Here is a 25,112-nt window from a genome sequence, read left to right as displayed (position 1 = left end):
GGAAGCTTCAGATTTCTTCAAAGCACAATTAGTGTGTTGATGAAACTGAAGTTGTCTAACCTTGGGGGGAAAAACTACTTGTTGACCACATGTTAACATTGGCATTTTTTTTCATGGGTTTTAACGATTTTTTTTTCAAATCAAAGGTTTTGTTTTAATCTTTGTTGTGATTTTTGAAATGGAAATGCCTGACTCCTAATAATAATAATAATAATAATAATAATAATAATAATAATAATAATAATAATAATAATAATAATAATAATAATAATAATAATAATAAAATTTATTGTCATTGTAAGTATATACACAGTATACCATACAACGAAATTCACATAATAGCATGATGAATCAGAACAGATTATTATACAATATATTATTGAAACATAATCTGTCTGATGCTCAAAGAAATGATTGACAGTGTAATCCTATATATTTCAGAAATTCCACATTTTGAGTTTAGTGGCTCTATAACTAGGTTAGTGTGTAGAGATTATAACATACAAGTATTGGGATGGGGTTGATAGTTACAAGGTTTTATGTGTAGAGGCCTGAAGTAAAAAGTAAAAAATCTGAAAGTCCATGGGCGTTTATACATTTCTATTCTCAATAAGAGATTTGGAGAAAGGAAAAATGGAAAATCTGAGTCTTGTTTATTGTCCATCTGTCTTGTAGAAATAATATGGTGCTTGAATGCTGGCTGGTAGTCAGCTGCTACTCTCTATTATGAACTACAGTATTTCATATGCTTCCTGTGCCCTTTGAAGCTCTTCATTCAGTTCTTGTAATGTTGGTGCTCATGGGATCTCTTTAAGTGACACCATTAGTGTTTTCATGTGGAAATGCTTCATCTGAATCAAATGCAAACAAACCAGAAGGAACCTTAGACTTTTCTCACAGATCAGTCTGAGAAGAGCAACGTGGATAGTGTAATGTGTTCATAATTGCAGATAGATAATGCATGTCTTCAAAAACTAACTTTGGCAGGCTATATAACTCTTGTTGGCTAGCTGGAAAGGGAGAGACAGCAGTTAAACCTTATAACTTCACTTCTGTTTCTGTTTTTTCAGTCATATTCTTACTGACAAATTCCCTTATTCGGTGCTTCCATCTATTAAAATAATCTGCGATTAGTAGCCCAATGCTCAAGTCCAGTTCCTATGCTTGTGATTTATTTTGCATGAAAAACCTTAACTTGGAGAATTTATTTTGTTAAGCATGGTCTTGTCATTTTGCAAGAATTAGTTTGATTTCAGAATATATTACATAATTTACATGAAGGATATGAAACAAGCATGACATGGCATAGCTATGGGTCGTCGTCATTTAGTTGTGTCCGACTCTTCGTGACCACATGGACCAGAGCATGCCAGGCCCTCCTATCTTCCACTGCTTCCTGTAGTTGTGTCAAATTCATCTTGGTTGCTTCAATGACACTGTCCAGCCATCTCATCCTCTGTCGTCCGCTTCTCCTCTTGCTGTCACACTTTCCTAACATCAAGGTCTTTTTCAAGGAGTCTTCTCTTCTCATGAGATGGCCAAAGTACTGGAGCCTCAGCTTCAGGATCTGTCCTTCCAGTGAGCACTCAGGGTTGATTTCCTTTAGAATTGATAGGTTAGTTCTCCTTGCAGTCCAGGGGACTCTCAAGAGCCTCCTCCAGCACCACAATTCAAGGGCATCAATTCTTCGGCGGTCTGCTTTCTTTATGGTCCAGCTCTCACTTCCATACATCACGACAGGAAAAACCATAGCTTTGACTATTTGGACTTTTGTTGGCAAGGTGATGTCTCTGCTTTTTAAGATGCTGTCGAGGTTTGTCATCATTTTCCTCCTAAGAAGCAGGCGTCTTTTAATTTCGTGGCTGCTGTCTCCATCTGCAGTGATCATGGAGCCCGAGAAAGTAAAATCTGTCACTGCCTCCATATCTTCCCCTTCAATTTCCCAGGAGATGATGGGCCCAGTGGCCATGATCTTAGTTTTTTTTGATGTTGAGTTTCAGGCCGTTTTTTGCACTCTCCTCTTTCACCCTCATTACAAGGTTCTTTAATTCCTCCTCACTTTCTGCCATCAGAGTGGTATCATCTGCATATCGGAGGTTGTTGGTATTTCTTCCGGCAATCTTAATTCCGGCTTGGGATTCCTCCAGTCCAGCCTTCCGCATGATGTATTCTGCATATAAATTAAATAAGCCGGGGGACAATATACAGCCTTGTCGTACTCCTTTCCCAATTTTGGACCAATCAGTTGTTCCATATCCAGTTCTAACTGTTGCTTCCTATCCCACATATAGGTTTCTCAGGAGATAGATAAGGTGGTCAGATACTCCCATTTCTTTAAGGACTTGACATAATTTGCTGTGGTTCACACAGTCAAAGGCTTTTGCATAGTCAATGAAGCAGAAGTAGATGTTTTTCTGGAACTCTCTGGCTTTCTCTATAATCCAGCGCATGTTAGCAATTTGGTCTCTAGTTGGAATCCAGCTTGTACTTCTGAGAGTTCTCGGTCCACATACTGCTGGAGCCTACCTTGGAGGATTTTGAGCATAACCTTGCTAGCGTGTGAAATGAGTGCAATTGTACGGTAGTTGGAGCATTCTTTGGTACTGCCCTTCTTTGGGATTGGGATTTAGATTGATCTTTTCCAGTTTTCTGGCCACTGTTGAGTTTTGCAAACTTGCTGGCATATTGAATGTAGCACCTTAACAGAGTTATCTTTTAAGATTTTAAATAGTTCGATTGGAATGCCATCACCTCCACTGGCCTTGTTGTTAGCCATGCTTTCTAAGGCCCAGTTGACTTCACTCTCCAGGATGTCTGGCTCAAGCTCAGCAACTACATTGTCTGGGTTGTCTGGGACATCCAAATCTTTCTGGTATAATTCCTCTGTGTATTCTTGCCACCTCTTCTTGATGTCTTCTGCTTCTGTGAGATCTCTCCCATTTTTGTCCTTTATCATGTCCATCTTTGCACAAAATGTTCCTTTAATATCTCCAGTTTTCCTGAACAGATCTCTGGTTTTTCCTTTTCTGTTATTTTCCTCTATTTCTTTGCATTGTTCATTTAAGAAGGGCCTCTTGTCTCTCCTTGCTATTCTTTGGAAGTCTGCATTCAATTTTCTGTAGCTTTCCCTATCTCCCTTGCATTTTGTTTCCCTTCTCTCTGCTATTTCTAAGGCCTCGTTGGACAGCCACTTTGCTTTCTTGCATTTCGTTTTCTTTGGGATGGTTTTTGTTGCTGCCTCCTGTACAATGTTACGAGCCTCTATCCAAAGTTCTTCAGGCACTCTGTCCACCAAATCGAGTTCCTTAAATCTCTTCTTCACTTCCACTATATATTCATAAGGGATTTGGTTTAGATTATACCTCACTAGCCCAGTGGTTTTTCCTATTCTCTTCAGTTTAAGCTTGAATTTTGCTATGAGAAAGTAATGATCAGAGCCACAGGTCTTGTTTTTGCTGATGGAGCTTCTCCATCTTTGGCTGCAGAGAATATAATCAATCTGATTTCGGTATTGCCCATCTGGTGATTTCCATGTATAGAGTCGCCTCTTGTGTTGTTGGAAAAGAGTGTTTGTGATGACCAGCTTGTTCTCTTGACAAAACTCTATTAGCCTTTACCCTGCTTTGTTTTGAACTCCAAGGCCAAACTTCCCTGTTGTTCCTTTTATCTCTTGGCTCCCTGCATTCTAATCCCCTATAATGAGAAGAACATCTTTCGTTGGTGTCAGTTCTAGGAGGTGGTTGTAAATCTTCATAGAATTTGTCAATTTCCACCTCTTCAGCATGGGTGGTTGGTGCATAAACTTGGATTATTGTGATGTTGAAAGATCTGCCTTGGATTCGTATTGACATCATTCTATCATTTTTGAGATTGTATCCCATTACAGCTTTTCCCACTCTTTTGTTGACTATGAAGGCTACTCCATTCCTTCTACGGGATTCTTGCACACAATAGTAGATATGATAATCATTTGAGCTGAATTCGCCCATTCCTGTCCATTTTAGCTCACTGATGCCCAGGATGTCGATGTTTATTCTTGCCATGTCCTGTTTGACCACCTCCATCTTCCCGAGGTTCATAGATCTTACATTCCTGGTTCCTATGCAGTATTTTTCTTTGCAGCATTGGACTTTCCTTTCACTTCCAGGCACGTCCACAGCTGAGCGTCCTTTTGGCTTTGGCCCAACCACTTCATTAGCTCTGGAGCTACTGGTACTTGTCCTCCGCTCTTCCTCAGTAGCATGTTGGACACCTTTTGACCTGAGGGGCCCTCTTCCAGTGTCATATCTTTTAGCCTTTTGTTTCTGATCATGGGGCATTCTTGGCAAAGATACTGGAGTGGCATTGCCATTTCCTACTCCAGGTGGATTGCGTTTAGTCGGAACTCTCCACTATGTCCTGTCCGTCTTGGGTGTCCCTGCACGGCATAGCCCATAGCTTCTCTGAGTTACTCAAGCCTCTTCACCACGACAAGGCAGCAATCCATGAAGGGGTAGCTATGGGTAGACCAGGCCATTAATAAAGCTGGATCTATGAAAAAGGTCTTCTGACTTTGTAGCATTTTTTCTCATCCAATGGCAGGTGCTTCTGTTTCTTATTTGGTTGTAATAAGCATTTCAAACATACTTACATATTAATATCCAGCCTGCCCTTCCAGCTGATACTTAAAAGCAGCACAGGTGTTTGAGTGAGTATACTACTAATATACACTCTTATTTCTAGCATTTTTTGCACTGTAGAAAAACTCATAGGCAAATTCTTTTCTGAAACTCTCAAAACCTCTCTCAGCATTAGGGTCTAGTTGTCTGAAAGCTATTGAACTTTCTTGGCCACACAATGCCAAGAATTGAGAGTCTTGCAATAAATGTATTCCAAGAGCACTAACAGAAAAATGTCTCATTTGTGCAAAATGTGAGTTATCAGACTCATTCTGAGGTAGGAATTCATGGTATCTGAATCAAGCTGAGAGAAAGATTCAGATAACAGGTTTTTATACGAAAGGGGTTTGGCTGGTGATAATGCTAACTAACAAAACTCCTTCAACAGCTTAACTGAAATTCTTTATTGCACCAATCTTTAGACCTAATACTTGACAAAAATGATTTAGTACTATGCTTTTTCGAATCTTATCCTAACGGCAGTTCCTCACTTTAGTGGGAACTGCAAGAAGAGGGAAGCACCTGCAAGATGGAAGAAGTGACAGGAAGTTGACAAAACAGAGCACCCAATTTGAGCTGTCAGCCAGACATAAAGAAATCTGGAAGTGTTAAAACACTCTTGTACCAGCAAGCATGAGATTTGACCATACACAGACTCAAGAGAGAACAAGCGCTGTTTATTTTCGAATGGCCATTCGGGTCCCCCAGGCACGAGGGACCCCGATCAAACAATGCAAAGAACTTTTATTACTTCTAACCACAAGGAAATAAGGTTACAAAAAAAATCTATTGGCAGACAATTAGGTAAGGGGGTTTGACTACAGAGTCTTCTACCTATAGGAGTTCAAGAGGGGCTGGTTTTTCTAAGTATTACTCTTGAGCGGTTCCCCCGCCCTGGGTTATTCTAATTTTGATAGCAAACCGTTACTTTTCAAGAGGAAACAAAATACACAGGATATCTATGGTTTGGCCGATATTAACCACAAACTCAGCCATCTGGGCTGCAAACCGTTACTCGATAAGCATCAAACCTGCACACGAAAAACACGTGGTTTTTACAGAAGCAGGTGTTTCAAAAGAAAGATAAGGAAGTTCCCAACCCAACTGACACAAAGAAATTCATTTTCTGTTAATTTTTAGAAGAATTGGGGTCTGGGGTCTTTGTGAAGCGTTCTATAATCAATATTATCAGCTCACAGCTTCCCCCCTTTAGGACGCTTCACTAGACCCCTTAGGTTGTCAGAGAGCAAGTTCAATAGATTCATGGTGCAATCTATCAGTTGGCTTATAAACTTTGTTGGGAATGCAGTTCCTGAATAGAGGCAATAACTGAATACAGCAGCAAGAAGCTAACACACAAATGATCAGGAATGTGACTCCCACCAATACTGTCTGCAACCACCCTAAGTTAGGGATCCAGCTGGTCAGCCAACTCCAGTCTAGACCTTTGTCCTAGGTAACATGAATAGCCAATTCATGCAATTTGTCAATGTGGCAGGAGATTGCTTTGGAATATGTTAAAGCAGCAAAATCCCTGAATTTCCTCACATCCTACATGAAGTCTCAATAGGAGGAAGTCAATGGCCGCTCGGTTCCAACAAGGCAACCGAAGTATGATTTATAGTTTTGACCAGATTACAGGTTAATCAGTTGATGGATTTGGAATCCAGACCACTAGGCCAGGGGGGCATAATTGCAGTTAAACGACTGAGACAACAAACCCCAGTTGCATTTCCAGGAATGTATGTATAGGATCTGTCTCCACAGGTAAAGAACCAACCTCTCGGGAGAAGCCTATGATACTTAACGGATTTTACTTTTATAATAGAGCTGCAATTCATGTGTTCTCCTGCATCAACTGGGCCTAGAGCGATGCAATGGTGATGTTTGTCCCTTTGGCATGATGTAGTATTGACACAGGGCTGTCCTCCCCCTACACTTGTATTTCCTAGAACAACCATATACTTAGTCTTTTTATCCTGATGGGTGCCCCAACTTTGGCTATTTGATTCCAGTGGCGTTCAGGGTATCTGGGGACACACACACTGGGACCAGACAGCTGGTTAACATGTGACTTGTATCGATTCCACCTTCCAGGCAGAAGTCCTGCTGATCCCCCACTAAGGCAGCCACTCGCAGCCAAATGTTATCGTCCCCCTCTAAGAGTCCCCATTCCGGGCCTGAGAGATGCTTTGGGGTAGCAGTGCCTTCCACCTTCACCATTTGGGTGGCGTTGGTAGTATCAAGGCCCGACCTTACTATTCCTTTTTCTGTCGCTGCTCCCCTCAGGAATTCAGCTCCACTCAGGGATACTCTAGGAGGTGACCGGGACTTCAACTTCTTCATCATGGGACCCATCAGTTCCATAACCCTCTTTCCCATCGGCCGGTCTGGGTCTAGACATATTTGCACAGCCAGCTGCTTGGCAGTTAGGACAATTTCATGCCGTGGGCAGCCTTTTATAGGTGCTGTCCACTCAATCTGCTTAATCTTGTCAAACCTGAATGCCTTGAGAAGGGTCTTTTAACCTGTTATCATGAACCTCCTGCATGAGCAGCCTGGGTTGAGTGGTATCCCTTGAGACTGGCTCACTCTTAGCACCAGGAGAAAGACCATCATCCACGCTCTCATAGCCCTCATCCTTGGTTTTGGATGATTTAAAGGTACAAGCCCAACACCCAGATCCATGTACTCGGTAGCAGGGGAAACAATCATGCATCCACAATACGATTATTCCCACCCCACCAAAGGATTGGGGCAATTTGGCATCCAATATAGATCCAACTTGTATCCATGCAAGCTACCTGTACCCCCTTACTGTGTCCAGATCAGGACTATCGTAAACTTACACACCACCTTGAATCAGGTGGTGGCACTTGGAGCGTATCAGGAACACAATGACTATAGAAACAGACCTTATGGGTTCAGGGTCACCTGGCAATCGAGGCTCTGGCAACAGAAAAGTTCCTACAGGTGGGACTGGTTCACTTGACATCAGGGATTTCCTGTTCCCAACACCATTTGAATTGCTGTACCCAACAACAGAAGAAAAACAGAGCAACAAGAACACCTAATACAATGACAATGCATAATCCACCTCCCAAAAGTCAAGAGTCTTTACTGAACAGAAGCTTTAGTCCTTCCTCTGGGTCTCCGTCCTTGTTCCGGAACTCTACGGACGTTCCAGGTGTCCGGAGTTGTCACCTTCTTCACTTGGGTGTGATGGATCCATGACCTTAATCCCTCCACCTTCAGTGCTGTGTCAGAAGTGAGTAGGACTACCGCTGGCTCCGACCATTTGGGCTCCAACGGGCGTGGTTCCAGACCCTGACCACTATGTAGTCCCCTGGCTGGATCTCATGCATGGGCCCACCCACATTAAAGTGTCAGCCCTGCTGAATGAAGAGAAGACAAAAAAACGCGAGAGAAACTGCACACAATTTTGGATCACTGCATCACTTATCACATTTGCATCTACAGTTTGTTCCAAATCTGTGAGGGGCCAGGCTCTACCCTAGACTCTCTCAAAAGGAGACAACTTAAGCTTTCCCTGGGGACAGGTCCTGACACTAGTAAGGGCCATAGGAAAGGGCCTGTGGCCACTTAATGTTGCTATCCTGAATAATTTTTTTTTTCCATTGCTGTCTTAAGTTGCCCATTCATTCATTCAGCCATTTCTGAAGTTTGTGTTCAATAGGATGTATGAATCTTTTACTGAATTTCCAAGGGCTGATGCCTTTTTCTGGGTGACAGATGATGTGACCCTTGTGCTGCATTAGTTCTCTGGCATTTCAAACATGGTGTTACAGTTCCTTTTAAGATGGGCCATACTGGTGCCTGGGTGAGAAAATACTTTTTCTATTGTACTATCAAGTTGTCCTCCCCTAAGTGCTGTTGTTCATGCTGTTTCCTGACCAAGGAGGGGATCATCGCTTTGGGGACCAGCAATCAGGCATTGCTGTCTGCCCACCACTGATCTTGATGGATCAGGCGTCCCTCCTGTGTCCACTGTTGCTCTTCCTTGCTATACTGTACAAAGGGAATTCTGGGAGGTCCAGGCCTACAAACAGGACCAGGGATTCTACCTTCTCTCCAGCTGCTGCTTGCCTTGCTTCCACATCAGCAGCATGGTTTCCAAGTGCTATGGTAGAGTTCCTATTCTGGTGTTCTTTACAGTGTGTATCAACTAAATGACTAGGATAACAAACAGCATCTAGGAGACATTGCATGAGGTTGCCGTGTTTGACTGGGGTACCTGCAGCGGTGAGGAGACCTCTCTCTCCTTCCACAGCTGATCATAGGTATGCAAAATACTCCAGAGGTATTTGCTGTCTGTATAGGGGGTCAGAGCTCTTCCTTCGTCAGCCTCTAGGGCCCTGACATAGCTCTGCTGCTTGTGCTGGGAGAGCTCCTGACAGCATCACCTCCCCCCTTTTGTCAACCACCGCCCAACCTGTCTTCCTTATCCCATCTTCCACAAAGCTGTTGCCATCAGAGAACCAGACATAGTCACTGAAATCTAACTCCTCGTCTCTGAGGTCAGGCTGTGCTTTGGTCTGCAGATCCACTGCTCCAAGACAATCCTCTGGGGTTCGGACAATGGCTTTCTCACAGAGTCTATGGGCTTGTAGGTAGGTGGCTGGGTTCCACCTCTCTGTCCCACTCAAGGAGACCTTTCCTGTTTCTAGCAGCAAAGCTTGGATTTTGAGCAGCCTCCCTGAGGTGATCCATACATGGCCATGGGATTATAGCAAATTTCAGATGGCATGGTGTGACACAACTTCCAACTTGCCTCCAATAGTCAACTTTAATTACTTGGTGACCAGGATGAATACAACAGCTACAATTCATAGGAACGCTGACCATCCCCTGGCTGTGCCACCAAGCTGCTTGCTGAGACATCCCACCACTCCCGGTCCTGCTGATTTGAGGAGGACTAAGATGCCAAGCACCACGCCCTGTTTTTCCTATGTAGAATCAATAGGATCCTCCAATTTCTGAAAGCCAGAGCTCTGGGGGCTCTGTAAGGCATGCTTTCAGCTTCCTTACTCCAGCTGTCATTTCTTTCTGGCTAGGCAGAGTGGGAGCCCGGGCTTCTGCTGCTTGCAATATTCTGCAGGGGTTGGATGTATGTCCCATACTCCCAGATCCAGAGGCAGCAATCCTAGAAAGGACCTTTCTTTCCACAATCTGTGCCTTTTTCTTTGAGACCAGATAGTCCCTTTCAGCTAAGAAATTCAAGAGAACCACAGCCAAATCCCGACACTGTTCTTTATCCGAATAGGCTCCTTGGGGTACAGGGGCATTTTCTCCTGTATTACATCTGGATATGAGGACAGCAAACTTGGTCCTAGTGCGGCTAGGAGAACTTTTGACTTGGGGACTGCTTCTTTGGCAACTAATCCTACAAAATCTGGGACCTGTACCTTTCCATCCCCATTACCTGAACCTCCTTCTCTCTCTTCAGGAGAGCCTGCCCCCTTTACATGCTGAACCACATCTAAGATCATTTTCATGTAAAATGTATCATAGTCCCTTTTTGGGACCTACGTATCTGAAAAAAAAATCTAGATAGTTACTAATGATCAGCTCATCAAAGGTTCCCTCTGGCAACCGGTTGGCCATGCCCTGGAACCTGTCTAATGGCCACGTTGTTTGGCACATCCATACCAATTCCTTCTTTTTCCTCCCTTTACCTAACACATCCCAATGTTTCAAGGCTATTTCCAAGGGAATCTGACCGTCATTAGAGGCCCTGCGGGAAGAATACTCATTTCCCTGGCTGGACTTTCTCTATTGTCCTTACTCTAATGAATTCCAAATGCGACTATCACACCACAATCACACACTCACACTGCGGGTAGCCCAGCTGTCGCCCTTCCCAATACCAAGACAGAGGAACCCTGGGCCACCCCGGGAACAGTTGTGGAACACACAGTCTCACATTCAAGCCGCCAAAACAAGTTCTTTTCAGGCCTCAGAATACTCACCAAAACCACCACCACCTTTGAAGATCCGATGGTCCCTCAGGCAGGTGGGATGTCTGTTGAGTCTGGGAAGGAGATCCTGAGCCAGGCTGTTTGGCAGACCAGACACGGCAGGAGACCTCCACGTTCAAAAAGGAACGATGCCGGCTGGAGGTCTGCAACTCCCTTGTCTCTCCCCGATGATCAGCCACGACTTGAGAATCTCATTCAGTCAATTCTCAGAGAGGTGATAGAAAATGGTTTTTGAAATCACCTCCTTAAGCCAATTTAAGTGATGCCCGCATTCTCCACCATTCTGTCAGCCAGACATAAAGAAATCTGGAAGTGTTAAAACACTCTTGTACCAGCAAGCATGAGATTTGACCATACACAGACTCAAGAGAGAACAAGCGCTGTTTATTTTCGAATGGCCATTCGGGTCCCCCAGGCACGAGGGACCCCGATCAAACAATGCAAAGAACTTTTATTACTTCTAACCACAAGGAAATAAGGTTACAAAAAAAATCTATTGGCAGACAATTAGGTAAGGGGGTTTGACTACAGAGTCTTCTACCTATAGGAGTTCAAGAGGGGCTGGTTTTTCTAAGTATTACTCTTGAGCGGTTCCCCCGCCCTGGGTTATTCTAATTTTGATAGCAAACCGTTACTTTTCAAGAGGAAACAAAATACACAGGATATCTATGGTTTGGCCGATATTAACCACAAACTCAGCCATCTGGGCTGCAAACCGTTACTCGATAAGCATCAAACCTGCACACGAAAAACACGTGGTTTTTACAGAAGCAGGTGTTTCAAAAGAAAGATAAGGAAGTTCCCAACCCAACTGACACAAAGAAATTCATTTTCTGTTAATTTTTAGAAGAATTGGGGTCTGGGGTCTTTGTGAAGCGTTCTATAATCAATATTATCAGCTCACAGAGCATTTGTTCTTATTTCTTGCTATAGCACCTTCTAGTTTAGTTCATGAATGTACCAAGAGAGAGTGCAAATCTAATTGCTAGACAAGTGCAGAGAATGTTTGACTAATGCCCTAGGCATAATCTGTGATCCTTTTCTTTCTTTGTGTGTGTTACTGTCCTGGCTAAATTTTGTATGTTTTCTGCATGGTATTTTGAAAATGAATCCTGATTCTACTAGAACTCTCATTCTGTATTGATTGTTGTAATGTTTTGTTTGCAAGCTTTCTTGTGTTAGCTAATGCCTGTTCCCTTTGTTCTTTGTTTTCAACCCTTGGTTTTACAGCTCCACATATTTCTATTTCTCATCTACCATGGGTAGAGATGGGCACAAACCTCGGTTCAGAAATTTGTGCTGGTTTCTATGTATGGCACCACAAATGCTGCACATTCCCTTTCCCCACCTCCTCAGCTGGATCCCCACTCACCAGCCGGTGTGCAAACTTCTCCTCCTCCTCTTTGGCTGTTCAGTCTCCAGCAGGAGCAGGGGCCTCGCTGCCGTGCCTCCTTGGCTGATCACCCACTCAGACAAGGAAGCAGGATAGGCAAGCCCATGCTCCTGCCATGGACTGGTCGAATAGCCAGAGGAGGAAGAGAGGAGCGTGCTACGGCTGCTGAATGGATCATCCGTTGGGGAGGCAGGGAAGGGAACTTGCAGCATTTGTTGTGCCACATGTACAAACCAGTACAAACCTCCTAACTGAGTTGTGTGCCCATCTTTATCCATGGGGCTTAGTCTCCTTTACTCTTTTCCCTATATATTTCCCCATGTTAGCCAGCTAATTCACTCCCTTTACCTCTCTTTTTTTGCTAATTATACTAATTTTTTTTGCTAATTATACTAATTTTTCCTTTGCGTCAGCATTCTGTTGTTCTTACAATGATTAACTGTAACATTATCTCAGATGCCCCAACACAATTTAAAATTAAAAATGGGCAAAACTAAATTCATCATATCTTCGCATATTCTGTGGCAACAAATTGAACCTTATTAACAAAGAGCCAGTGATATGCCTGGTTACATGCCAGTCACATGATCAGGTGTGCAACCAGATGCATGACTGGCAGCTTGTTAATGAGTTGCTATTTACCATAGTAATTTATACAATTAAATTTACCCCAGACTAAAATCCTGAAAGGATTCTGGCCAGTGTATCTTTAACTGCTGCTTGGTTAATTGCAGTGCTGGTATGTTATCGAACACTGATTTCTATTTTTTCATCAGTACAATAGCTACAATAAGTGTTTTTAATTCAATTTATTTTAAAAATCCTGCTTTTTGGATAGCTAAGACTTCAATTTTCTTTCTTTCTCAGAGTCATTATGCTAATATTTTTTCTTGGTGAGATCCAATTGTGCTGCTTATTTTCTATTGCACTGTTCTGAACTTATATACCCATTTTTTTTCCTTTATGGCTACTCTTTTCTGCCTGAGTGTACTCCAAGACTATTCATGGTCTTGCTTCTTGATTTCTCCATGTGTGCTTCTTATTCATTACAATGTGCTCAATTTAACATTCTGGTTAGTCTTGTAGTTTTGTTAGCATTCTCTTTATTCATTCCCTGTGATTTTTTGCCCTGCTCTTGGAATTTTTTCTTCTCGAAAACCGCCGTCTTCTTTTTCCAATTCATTGTCTTCTATAAACCCTGTGTCTCAAATTTTGCTTCAGAATACATATTTCCTAATATTGCCTTTGATTTCCTCCCTCCCCCATATTCCATATCCTTTCTTCTAGTCTTCCTTTTATTTCAGTTGATTTTAAGTTATGTACTTGCAGGCAGTACTTAAGAAATTACAGTGAAAATAACATTAATAAGTTTTCCACCATTTGAACTGACACAGGGTTTGCTGTCAATTCTGCGTAAATTGAAGAGTGCACCAGACCAGGAGGTCAGAATCCTCCTCCTGGGATTGGATAATGCAGGGAAGACCACACTTTTGAAACAACTAGCATCAGAAGATATTACCCACATCACTCCAACACAGGTAAGAAAGGTACTTCTGCTTCACCAGATTGTACATGTTTGAGTACACCAATAACACTTGGAATATGGTTTGTGAGGAAACAAAACAAACGGTCTAAACTTGTATGGGTAAGACTTCAGCTTTGAGTTTCCCATAACATAATGAAAATAATTGTGAAATGGTGTCAAGCTACTAAATGTGTTTATTTTTTTCAGAATTATGCCTAGACTCTGATCTCAGAGCACTATTGTAAATAATTCTGTTTGCAATTATGTTTCTTACATGGTCATATAACCATGAGCTGAGTATTATCCTAAAACTAGATGACATGAGGGAGAAAGCTACAGATATCATCACTCTAGTGTAATTTTCTGTTTTCCTAGACATGACCATAGTTCTTAGATCCATGCGACTTGTACTATGGAGCTCTTCACCTGTTAAGATAATAACAGCTAGAATCCTACCGGTATTCGTACAAGTTTGTAATAACTTGCCCTGTCTAATTGTAGTTGGCTGATAAAGTGTAAGGGCACATCTTGGTTGTGCATTTGGACTCTTGATGAGGCACACAGCCAAGATCTGCTTAGGCACATAGTTAATTAATTGCAGTGAGCTGCAGCTAGTATGCAAACCTTATGCAAACACCACTAGGATTCTGACCAACATGCATATGTTGCAGGCCCAACATGTGTACCCATTAGAATAAAGTATATAAGCTTCTCTTGAAAAAGGAATTTGCTTACCCTACAGACACACATTAGAGAGCCATGATCAATTTCAAGTTCAATAGACTGAATCAAATTACATGTTATGTGATTCAAATGTTACTCTTCTACGGATTCATGACACAGAACTTCAACCTGCTATTCGTTAAAGTAATAACATATCTCCCTTTCAGTATACTGTATTGGTACCATCCCAAAGCTGGCCATTGGGTGGCGATAGAGATTGTACAAGGTTGTGTTCCTTCTCCACCCCCAGTTGTAGACTGTGAGCACATTCCTTGTGAGATGCTCCCATGCCTCAGAGCAAAAGCCCACCCTTAAATTCCATGCTGGGAGCCAATCCCCTGTAATGTATGGCAGCTTTTTGCCAGCCTGCGCCACATCCTGTTTTTCCAGTTGCACACTCCTTTCAACTGGAGCTTTAGTTGATGAAATGGGTTCTTCAGAAGTTCAGCTACTTCTAGTTTTCTCATATCAACTCACATACATACTTCTGCTTCTCATTAGCCTGCACATTGGACTCAGCCTTCAGAAGCAGAGACTTCCCTGCATGCAGAGCTTTGTGTTTTCTCCTTATCTGCATTGTTCTCTCACCTCCCACTGCACCCTTCTTCCTTGTTATGAGCTGCAACATACATCTTTATAACTCGGACAGTAAAATACCCTGATCTGTGCAAGCCTGCTGTATCCTTCACCTTGCCCACAGCATAGTAGCACAGGCCTTATCTTGTTAGGACTTGCAGATTGTGATTTATAAGCTGTGAATAATGTATGCCTGTGAGTCTGGGGCCAGGTGTCAGTTTAATAGTAGTTGTCCTTTGCTTGCTTTTTGTTTGCCACAGGGATTTAACATTAAAAGTGTGCAAGCGCAAGGCTTCAAGCTAAATGTGTGGGACATTGGTGGACAGAGGAAGATCAGGCCGTACTGGAGGAATTATTTTGAGAATACTGATATCCTGGTAAGCATCAGCCATGGTCATATGCTACAGTAAATAATACTAATAAGTATGTGCCATCAGGTTAATTTTAACCTAAGGCCACCCTTTCCTGGGTGTCTTAGGTATAAAGTGCTCAGAAGTGGTTTGCCAGTGCCTTTCTTTCCCCTGGGACTTTATTTTCCCATTGGCCAGAATCCTTTCAGGATTTTCCCTGGGACTGACTACACAGGCTGGCTCTTCTCCTGGGAAGCAGTGGGGAATTGAATTCCCAACTTCCAGCTCCTCAGTCAGGAACTCAGCTCACTGAGTTATAGTAAATAGCACAGTGGGTTTAACAGTTAAGAAATGCTGCTTTCTTAATCACAATCAAGGCATTGGTTTTGTAGCAGCTAGGCAATCTAAATGCATGCAGGTTCAAAGTGCTTATATGAATAGGAAAAAATATTTTAACCAGTCTCTCAGATGTGAGTTCCATTTGATGTTGCTCTTCCTTTGAAACCTCTTGCTGTTTCAGACTGGAAAATGTGAATCAAATTACAAGGTGGCTTCTTTCCATTCCTGTTCTTTTTCTCTCCACGATGCTGTACAAATTACAGAAAAAGGATGTTACCAGTGTACAGCCACATTGCACAAAAAGAAATCCCATTTTAAAAACCTAATCCCCATTGGCATTTTTTGAAGGATGCATACAAATCCCATTGCTTGATGCAATTGACTTTTTGAATGTATGATCAGCTTTACATTCATTGCTTTGGTGATGTTCGTGACTGTAACCCTGTAAGTTAACACAGCATTTATATTCCCATATTGTTAGATCTTGGACAGCAGGTTGGGGAGCTGTCTCAACAAGTTAGTCCTGTGATCTTGCTGTCCAAAATCTAACAGTAACAGCAGGGTAACTGTAATGGTGTGTACTCATAGCAGATGGAGTAATATCAAGGCAATAGTGGAAGAAACAAAAGTTAGTATGGTAAGAAGTACTACAGATAATCCATAGCATCCATGGAAACTGCTGCCATCTAACAATCATGAGGTCATTCTCTGAGGCCTCCCCTACAAAAAGTGTCAAATGTACCAGTCAAGACGCAGTGATTGTCAAGGAAACCTGTGATGTTATTTTTCATAGTACAAACACACACAAAAGCAACCAAGCAGGCAAAAAGTGACCAGATTATCCTGCTCATTATGAACTACTACAGTATAGTAAACAAGAGGGCAGCAACTGGAATCTTTCTTTGTAGAGCTAAGTGCACACAGTGGCCAGACTTTCTGCACACAAAATGTTAGTTCTCTAAGCAAACATGGTAAGACATAAAGGGAAAGGAGATGTGCCATTCCTGTCATAACAGCTAACCAGTTTCATTGCCCAAGGGAGAGGAGGCATGTATGAAGAACTCACGTGTTTCCTGGAAGAATGATTCAGATTCTATTGTAAGAACAGTACTCCCAAGAGGAAGGCAGTAGATCACTCCAGACAATACTGTTGTATCATTATCTGTGGGAGGGGAACAGCATTTTTCTTGCAAAAGGAAAGAATATATGCACAGGACAACACAGAACTGCAAGAGGAGCAGCCTCAACAACAACAACAACAACAACAACAGTCCTAGATCTGCAGAGCTGGAAGGGACCTTATGGATCATTGAGTCCAGCCCCTTTCAAGGAGGCACAGTGAGGAATCGAAACTCCAGTTTTTGGCTCCACAGCCTGATGCCTAAACTATTGAGCTGTCCAGAATACTGCTATAACATTAGCAGGTAGATATTCCTGCCCTGTCATCTGAAGGAACTGAGAGGACAACAGAAAAGGAAAGTTTACTGTTTGATGTTCTGACAGTTGCAGTGATGTCAGACGCAAAAGTAAAGGCAGCAGAGAAGTATAAGAGCTGACCTGGCTTGCAAGCCTCCCACTACATAGAACCATTGTCTTTAACCACTGTACCATAACCATGGCTTCATGCCTTTTGCTCTGTACACCAGCACAGTTTCTGCAACATAAGGGTTCTGTGGGTTGTACCATCTGATAAACAGAGAATATACTGTTGTTGGTATAATTTCTTCCCCAGTAGTATTGGGGGTAGCAGCCATTACATGTTTGCTCCCTGGATATCACAAACACACAAAATAGAATTGTGCCCCGTATCCATCCGATCAGCTGATAAGCACTGTGAAATTTAAAGTGTGGACTTTGTGGCTTATAGTTCTTATTCTGAGCCATTACACTACACCAGCTGAGTCAGGTGACTATTTGAAGCATAGCGAAGAAAGCAAAGACCAAAAGATGAAAGAAGGCAAGTTTATATAGCATACTGTCAAGTACCAATATCTATGAGTTGTATCCAAACATCATCCAAGGAATGCAGCTCAAATAAGAGCGAAACTTTCTTACCTCTGTTGCCTCTCTGTTTCAGTATCCTGTGCCCAACTGGCTTGTGATATAGTAAGGGGATTTTAGTGGGAGTGAGCAAACATTGAAAATCAGATAGAATCATCTTATATGTGTGTTTGTTGTTGAGAGATAGCATGGGAACCCCTGCTGGGTGAGCAACCTTCCACAATAATATAAAAAGAACATTTTTTAAAAGTAACATATTTATATCCTGCCTTTCAATTTCTAAATCATTTTGCTATTTAAAAACCCCTGTCCAATTAAAACAATAAAATGTGTCCCTAAAAATTAGAAAGCTGGGTAGGACAATCAAAATTCAATTAAATTAGTGCAGAAAGTGCTCATTTAAATGTCTTGCAGAATAAATTGATCTTGATATGACAACAGTATGAGTGCTTCACAAACATGCCTAGAGAGGGAGTTCCACACACACAGCAAAGTTATTGAAAAGAAACCTTCTTCTATTACCACCTGCTTAGTGTCTGACAGTAAGAGCACCTAGGAACAACTGACAAAGCAGGTCTTAAAGATAAACACCAATCTGACAAGTAACTCTGTTGCCAGGGAAGTTCTGTAGGAGTTAGTTGCAGATTTCAGGGCTTTCCAGATTTCTCCAATAAACTTGGAGCAGCAGTATGAACTGCATCTATTCAAGTAAGTATAGATTTTAGTTAGAATAATTAGTGCTAAATTATCACATGGATAAATTAGAATAAGCTGCCTGATGACTATAAGTCCTGTATAGAGATGGGGGTATTCATATATAAATACTGTATGAATATCCCCGCAAAGGTGACATTAACGAGGGTCCAGCCCCATGGGGCCGGATGGTCCACTCACCGATCTGCCGTGGACATGGATGGCACAATTCTACGAATGGCTCCGCAGCATGATCCGCTCTCCACTCTTCGACCTTGCATTGAGGCTTGTCCTCCTGCCAGGAGTGGCGAGTGGCTCGCGTGCTATGGAGCCATTCATAGAATCATACCGTCTTCATCCGCGGCGGATCGGTGAGTGGACCCTTGTTAACACCACCTGTATGGGGATATTCATATTCGTATATGAATACCCCCATCTCTATACAGGATATTCATATTTGTGTATGAGTACAAATACCCCTATCTCTAGTGGCAGACTTACCTAACAAATAAAAATACTTATATGACTAATAAACTATAAAACTTTAATCTGTCTCTTATATAGATAGTTAGAGCAAAGGAATGTCTGTTTTTAAGCTCAGGTGAATTATTACAAATCTTATCAACTCAATTGTGGCCCCTCCAGTTCAGACAATTGAACAAAAAAACCCAACTACCGTATTGCCTAAACAGAGTAATCAGAGTCACGAAAAAACCAGTCCTGTTATTCCTGTTTTCTCCCTCTCTTCTGCATCCATTTGTTCAAACTTTCTTAATAGCTTGTCTGCTTGATGCATCATTCTGATTGGTTTTCAGAAACAAACATTAATCCATGAGCAGAGTTGCTTAGGTTCACACCATTTTGACCCACAACATACTGTGAGGAAAATCTGGAGTGCAGAGCACAAGCTAGCTTAGTCTGCCTTGAAAGTACTTCTTGTAAGTAGATGATATGCTAGCTAAGATATCTGAATTTGCCCCAAACTGAAGAGTATTACACAAGTGAGAGAGGCTCCTCCAAGAATATTTTTAAAACATGAAGTGATTGCACATTCATAAACATGCAGGTGTGCTTGAATAGGAGATACTCCAACCACTCACACCTGTGCTATTTGGAAGCTAGGCAGAGTCAAATAAAGGTGTGTATATTTGAATGATTGCATATTCAGACACACACCTGCCGCTGTTTGGCGTGGGTCCTTTCAGTTATGGGAAGTAGGCACTTGATGTATGCATATCTTGGTGCAGTGGTGTTGGTCTGCAGTCTTAAGTTGGGAGTGTGATGTCTCCAGTACAGCTTGAATGAAAACTCCTTACAGAACAGCCAGATGCTGCAGGGATCTGGTGGTTGGTTTTGTAAGCACGACCTTCTTTGTTGAGGATTTAGCCTGTGTTGGAACTACTGAATTTAGGAGGTCAGGAGTCCTAAGCCTCATCACCAGGAAATTTTTGTTAAAAGACTCTGACCCTGATGTATTCTGAAGCTGGTAGTTTCCTAGTTCAGATAAAATACGAGAGACTTCATAGCTGACTTGCCATTTGTGTGAAAGGAGGTATACAGGGGCATTTATGAGATAAAATACTTTAACCTTTGAACTGCAGAGCCAGAAGGGACCCTGTGGATCATTGTGTCATAATTTGGCTTCATAAGTCAACATAGAATTGTTTTGAACAAGGCCACAATGTACTGTAAATTTCCAACATTCAGTTGGATGAACTGACATAATTGGGAAATAAAAGTATAAAGGTAACTGGCTGGATTTCTGGAATCCATTCCATTATACTTTGTATAATTTTTGTTAGATAGTTTATAAGAGCTAACAACACATAAACATCAGGAAATTCCATATCAGATATGTAAAGGAAATTTAAGACATTCAGAGACGCTGGGCAGGGACAGGAGCAAAATGTAAAAGATACTTGTATCACATACACACACTACTCCCTGTTCAGTGACTACAGGCATACTTGTAAACTGTCATTTGGTCCATGAATATCTATATTCACATACATGAAGGTACACATGATAGCAACTAATCTGCTAAGCTAAAATCTTTCATTATCAGAAAACTATGCTTGTTTCAGATAGCATATACAGAGGAGTAAAAGTCCCTTTTTTGTTTGTTTATTTTTTGTTTGTTTGTTTTAGTGAAAAGGGCAAAAATCCTGATCCTGGATGACTTTTCCCTGAGTTTAAGGGCCACTGATGTAAACAGGAATTAATTTTAACTATACAGGCTTCGGAGAAGGTGTTGGTGTAAAGTTTTGTTTCAGTTTAATTATCTCTTGAATACAATGTCATGCATTTCAGTTTTGTCTCTTTTATATTCTTTACAGATTTATGTCATTGACAGTGCAGATAGAAAGCGATTTGAAGAAACAGGCCAGGTAAGCAGTGCATTACTTTGAAAAATAAATGTATCTGTTCTTCTAGAATCTGCAGTACATTTATCATTTTCAGACATTTAAGATGGAACTCTGGTTGTTCTTTTTTTGGAGGGGAAATAAGGAATTTCTTTTTAATTCAATAGGTTTTTTGCTAGACTACTGAAGGAACTAGTCATAATCATAGAAGAATCATAATTATAATTCATAAATCATAATTATAGAAGAATAGCACTTCTAAAGACCTTTTTATTTTTCCTCAGGTGTGTTTCTAAGACCAAATGAAAAAATATACTCTTTACAGCTTTTCACTGAAGTTCTAAGTAGTTTATCTGTCTAGTTTAAAGTACAACTTTATAACAAAAACAGTTTTCTAATAATTTAATGTGGACAGTTTATCCTGAAACTGCCTCTTAGGAATTAAACTCATTTAACCCAAGATCTCTAGGTTATGTTCAGCAATGGTTAGAAATACTAGGCCACTATCATAAGAGAATGTTAAAACTGCTAAAGCTGTGTTGTTCTTTCTTTATATCAGAGTGTTGCACAATTTAAAATTGTGAACATATATTAGACTATTTTTGACTGGTAGTGGGCTACTTCAATATCATTATTTTGGCAATTTCATAGATCTTTTGTACACATGGTGGAGTATAAATTGCATGCACATAAATGCTGCATTGATTGATTTTTTCCACTGCATTGTTGTTATGTGGTGTTCAAGTCACGACAGACTCATGGTGACTCTATGAATGAATGATCTCCACAATATTTTATCAATAACAGTCCTGTTCAGCTCTTGCAAAGTCAAGCCTGTGATTTCCTGTCTTCCCATAGTGTGCCCAAAGTACAATAGCATCAGGTCCATCATTTTCACTTCTAGATAGAGTTCACACTCAATTTGATCTAGGACCGACTTGTTCATTTTTCTGGCAAAGCTCCCCTCCAGCACTACATTTTGGATGAAATAATTTCTTTTCCTGTCAGCTTTTTTCACTGTCTAGCTTTCATGTCCATATATAGCAATTGGTAATACAGTGATGTAGATCCGTGGTTCTTAACCTTGGGTTACTCAGGTGTTTTTGAACTGCAGCTCCCAGAAACCCCAGCCAGCACAGCTGGTGGTGAAGACTTCTGGGAGTTGCAGTCCAAAAACACCTGAGTAACCCAAGGTTAAGAACCACTGATGTAGATGATCTTGGGCTTCATGCCAAGTGGCCTGTCCTTATATTTGATTGTCTTTTCTGAGCCTCAGTCTTCTTCTAATGCTTAAGCTGTATCCAAGGACATAGTGGTTAGTTACAGATTCAGTAGATCTGGAACTGTCCAAATATATTAAACACCAGAATTCTGTTGCATAGCCACACCAGTACATGAAAATTGATGTCACTGGCAGTGGGAAGTTGGCAGTAATTAAATAGTCTCTGCTTTGAGTTCATGATGCATATGACTTTGTCTCATATACGAATCACACACAACCAACAATTAAAGCAGGGATTATTCAGGTAGCAGCAGTCTTCTAATGGTGGTGATGTTATTCTACCTGCACTGGCATAACTATATTCACACATAGTCTGAGAAGTAATCTTGCATACGTAGTCTTCATAATCGTGTCACTAACCACCATGTTGTATTTTGTGCTTCCTCTGCTAGGATCTTTTCTTTCTGGTATTACTTACTGCAAGTTTGGGACTGGAGAATTTTGTCTTCCAGGCATCTAATCATTAAGTATAGATGTGTTGCCTTCAGTTTGAAGGTTGATTTTACAGTGAATTTTGTCACAGAGAAAGATTAGTAGGTTCCATTTCTTTTTGTCTTGAAGAATATAATCCCAATAGTTGTGTACAAGAGCTCATTGCACAAAGATGCTCAGCATCTCTCTTAGTAGCTACAACAGCTGCCTTCTTTGAAGATGAGTTTTGTTTCTGAAATGAGATTTTATCAGTGCTGTCCTATTCATGAATGACAGTTGATTAAACTGGACCAAAGTTCAAAGCTTACATTTAGCATTCCTGCAGAATTTGAAGCATATGCAGGATGAAACCACCTGTTTTCAGGAGCTGCTGCACACCATGTGGACAAATCTGGTTATAATAGTGCCAGTATTTTATTTTTGCTGTGTCATTGGTGCAGGTCTTCAGAGGACTAGGATTGGTAATGTATAAATTTAATGCCCTAAAGAGAACCCATTACATCAGACAGAATGAAAACCTCTGTAATATAGATTCGGAAAAACTGAGTTTAAAATCCTGGTTTTAGTAATTGAATAACTCACTTATTTTACTATAGCATCTATGCTTCACCAAAGCATTAAACTCTAGTATTTGTCCTAAATGCCTAGCTACTTAGCAACAAAATATCAGCTGTCTATTCCCAATTATTTTAAGAAAATTTATTTGTGATTACAGGAGCTAGCAGAGCTTGTAGATGAAGAGAAGCTAAGTGGTGTTCCTGTGCTCATCTTTGCGAATAAACAGGATTTGCTGACAGCAGCCCCTGCTGCAGAAATTGCAGAAGGCCTGAATTTGCACACCATCCGTGACAGAGTGTGGCAGATTCAGTCTTGTTCAGCCCTCACAGGAGAGGGTGTGTCGGTGAGAAGATAATGCTTATTTTCACACAATACCCTTTTCTCTAGTTTCAACAAGAAAGGCATTTCTCTTATTCTGGATCATAAACTACAGTATATTTGTTGTACAACAGAAAGCAACTGAACAAAAGGAAACAAGGGATATAAGGTTTCTAGTAGAACCTTAGTGAAAAAACACAAAGACAAAGAGTAATAATAGAAACATCCCCCCTGCTCTGGTAGCTTTCCCATCACATGGTCAGTTAGGAGAACAGGCATGGATGCAGCAACCTGCCAGAGTGGGAGGGATACTTACACAGTTGCATATACACACTCTGATATTGGCCTTCATTTATATAATCAAGCTGTCTCATGAGATTCTTGTTCCCTTTTAAACTTACATACTCTGGTACCTCCTGTCCTCCTAGCTAAGGCCTGTTGGATTTCTTGCTTCCATTTATTTATTGCCATTGACTGCCTGGTAGATATACATGCTTGACAACTGCATTACACTGGCAGTTCCTTTTAGAAATTAAAGACCATTCCCCTTCCACCATCCTATGACCTACAACAGCTTCCCCACAATGAAAGGAATCCAATAGGAGCCCTAGGAACTTTGGGGATGGTGGAATTGGAAATGTTTTATTTCTGAAAAATCTCCATGGCTTATGACATCATTCTTACAAACAGGATTTCAGCTGTTATGTGATAAACTAGTACTGCTGCATCAGAGGCTTTTTGCGCCTTCTGCTCAGTGGGTACTCCAAGTCTTATCCTGAGAGGAATACTCGTTACATTTTAGTCTCTTAAAGTCAGTTTTACTTAATTTGTTGTACTCCGTTTGGACCTGCTATCATAATAAGCCTTTATAGTTTAAAAACAAAAACACGCAGACGTGTTCTTGCTTACCTGAAAAGTAAGCCCTATCAAACTCAGTAGGACTTATTTTGAATAAACAGGTAGAGTTGATTCTGGTTCACAGCACTAAGGAATCACCCCAGAGACTGGTGACAGAGCATCAGATAGCTAGAAAGCTACAGTAAGATAGTAAGTATGCCAGCAAAAGTAGAGGATAAAGTGCCCAGGAGACCCATTGCATCAGTAACAAGAGCACAAGATAGTAACCATGCTTTTGAGAAGAAAAGAGGACTTTCTTTGGAATTGAAGCATATATGGAATGAGTTAATAGGGAAGGGTTTATGACAGCCCCAGGGCAGAGTAACAAAAAAGGATAAATAATGACAGCAAATGAAGAAGAAATAGTATGAAGGTCATTTTAATTAGTTTCTTAGGTGATGCTATAATGTGTATTAAGGCTGGGGATTTCAAGGTTAATGAGATTACATTATGGTTAATAAATTATATACATTTAGAGAATTTAACTATTATTTGAAATGGGTTCCTTTAAATAAAAACTTTAATTAAGAATAGAATCTTCTGTGACCTTGTCTTGGTACGTTTCCAATATCAGCGAAAGGTTGCAGGCAAGAGGCTTTGGATGTAGAGCATGCTTCTCATTTATCGTTTGAGTTTCACTGTACAGTTTCATGAAGAAACAGTTTTGTTGTCCCCTGTTCTCCTTCATTACACCAGTCAAGTTTCCTAGCATTGTTCAGAAAAGATTTTTTTAAACCCCACAAAGAGATTTCTACCAGGCCTTTTGTTGTTCTTATTAAACAAGTTGGAGAAAGATAGAAACATATTGGTTCAAAATCTGTCTTATATTTTGCAAAAAGGATTCAGTTAGTTGAGCATTTCTATTTGTCACTACATAGTTTTGGTTTCTAAGATGAATTGAAAAGTATGAAATGTGAATAAGCGGAAGCTTATGGCATTAAAGCTTTCTGAGAGGACTTTTCTTTATATCCACATGTGTATTTAGCATATACAAACACACTGTGA

General features: G+C 41.0%; 1 protein-coding gene across 1 annotated transcript in view; it reads left to right on the top strand.

Moving 5' to 3' along the window:
• ARL3 (ARF like GTPase 3) overlaps positions 1-25,112 on the top strand; it is a 57,929-nt gene that overhangs the window by 17,821 nt on the left and 14,996 nt on the right. The window contains exons 2-5 of the mRNA XM_020790823.3: positions 13,445-13,588; positions 15,135-15,251; positions 20,594-20,644; positions 23,050-23,235. Coding sequence (XP_020646482.1) covers positions 13,445-13,588; positions 15,135-15,251; positions 20,594-20,644; positions 23,050-23,235 — 498 coding nt within the window. The remainder of the gene's footprint in view (positions 1-13,444; positions 13,589-15,134; positions 15,252-20,593; positions 20,645-23,049; positions 23,236-25,112) is intronic.

The sequence above is a fragment of the Pogona vitticeps genome, chromosome 3, assembly GCF_051106095.1.
Source record: "Pogona vitticeps strain Pit_001003342236 chromosome 3, PviZW2.1, whole genome shotgun sequence".
In the NCBI taxonomy this organism is placed as follows: Eukaryota; Metazoa; Chordata; class Lepidosauria; order Squamata; family Agamidae; genus Pogona; species Pogona vitticeps.
The sequence above is the reverse complement of the archived record's forward strand: the minus strand, read 5'-3'. Positions and strand labels throughout refer to the sequence as shown.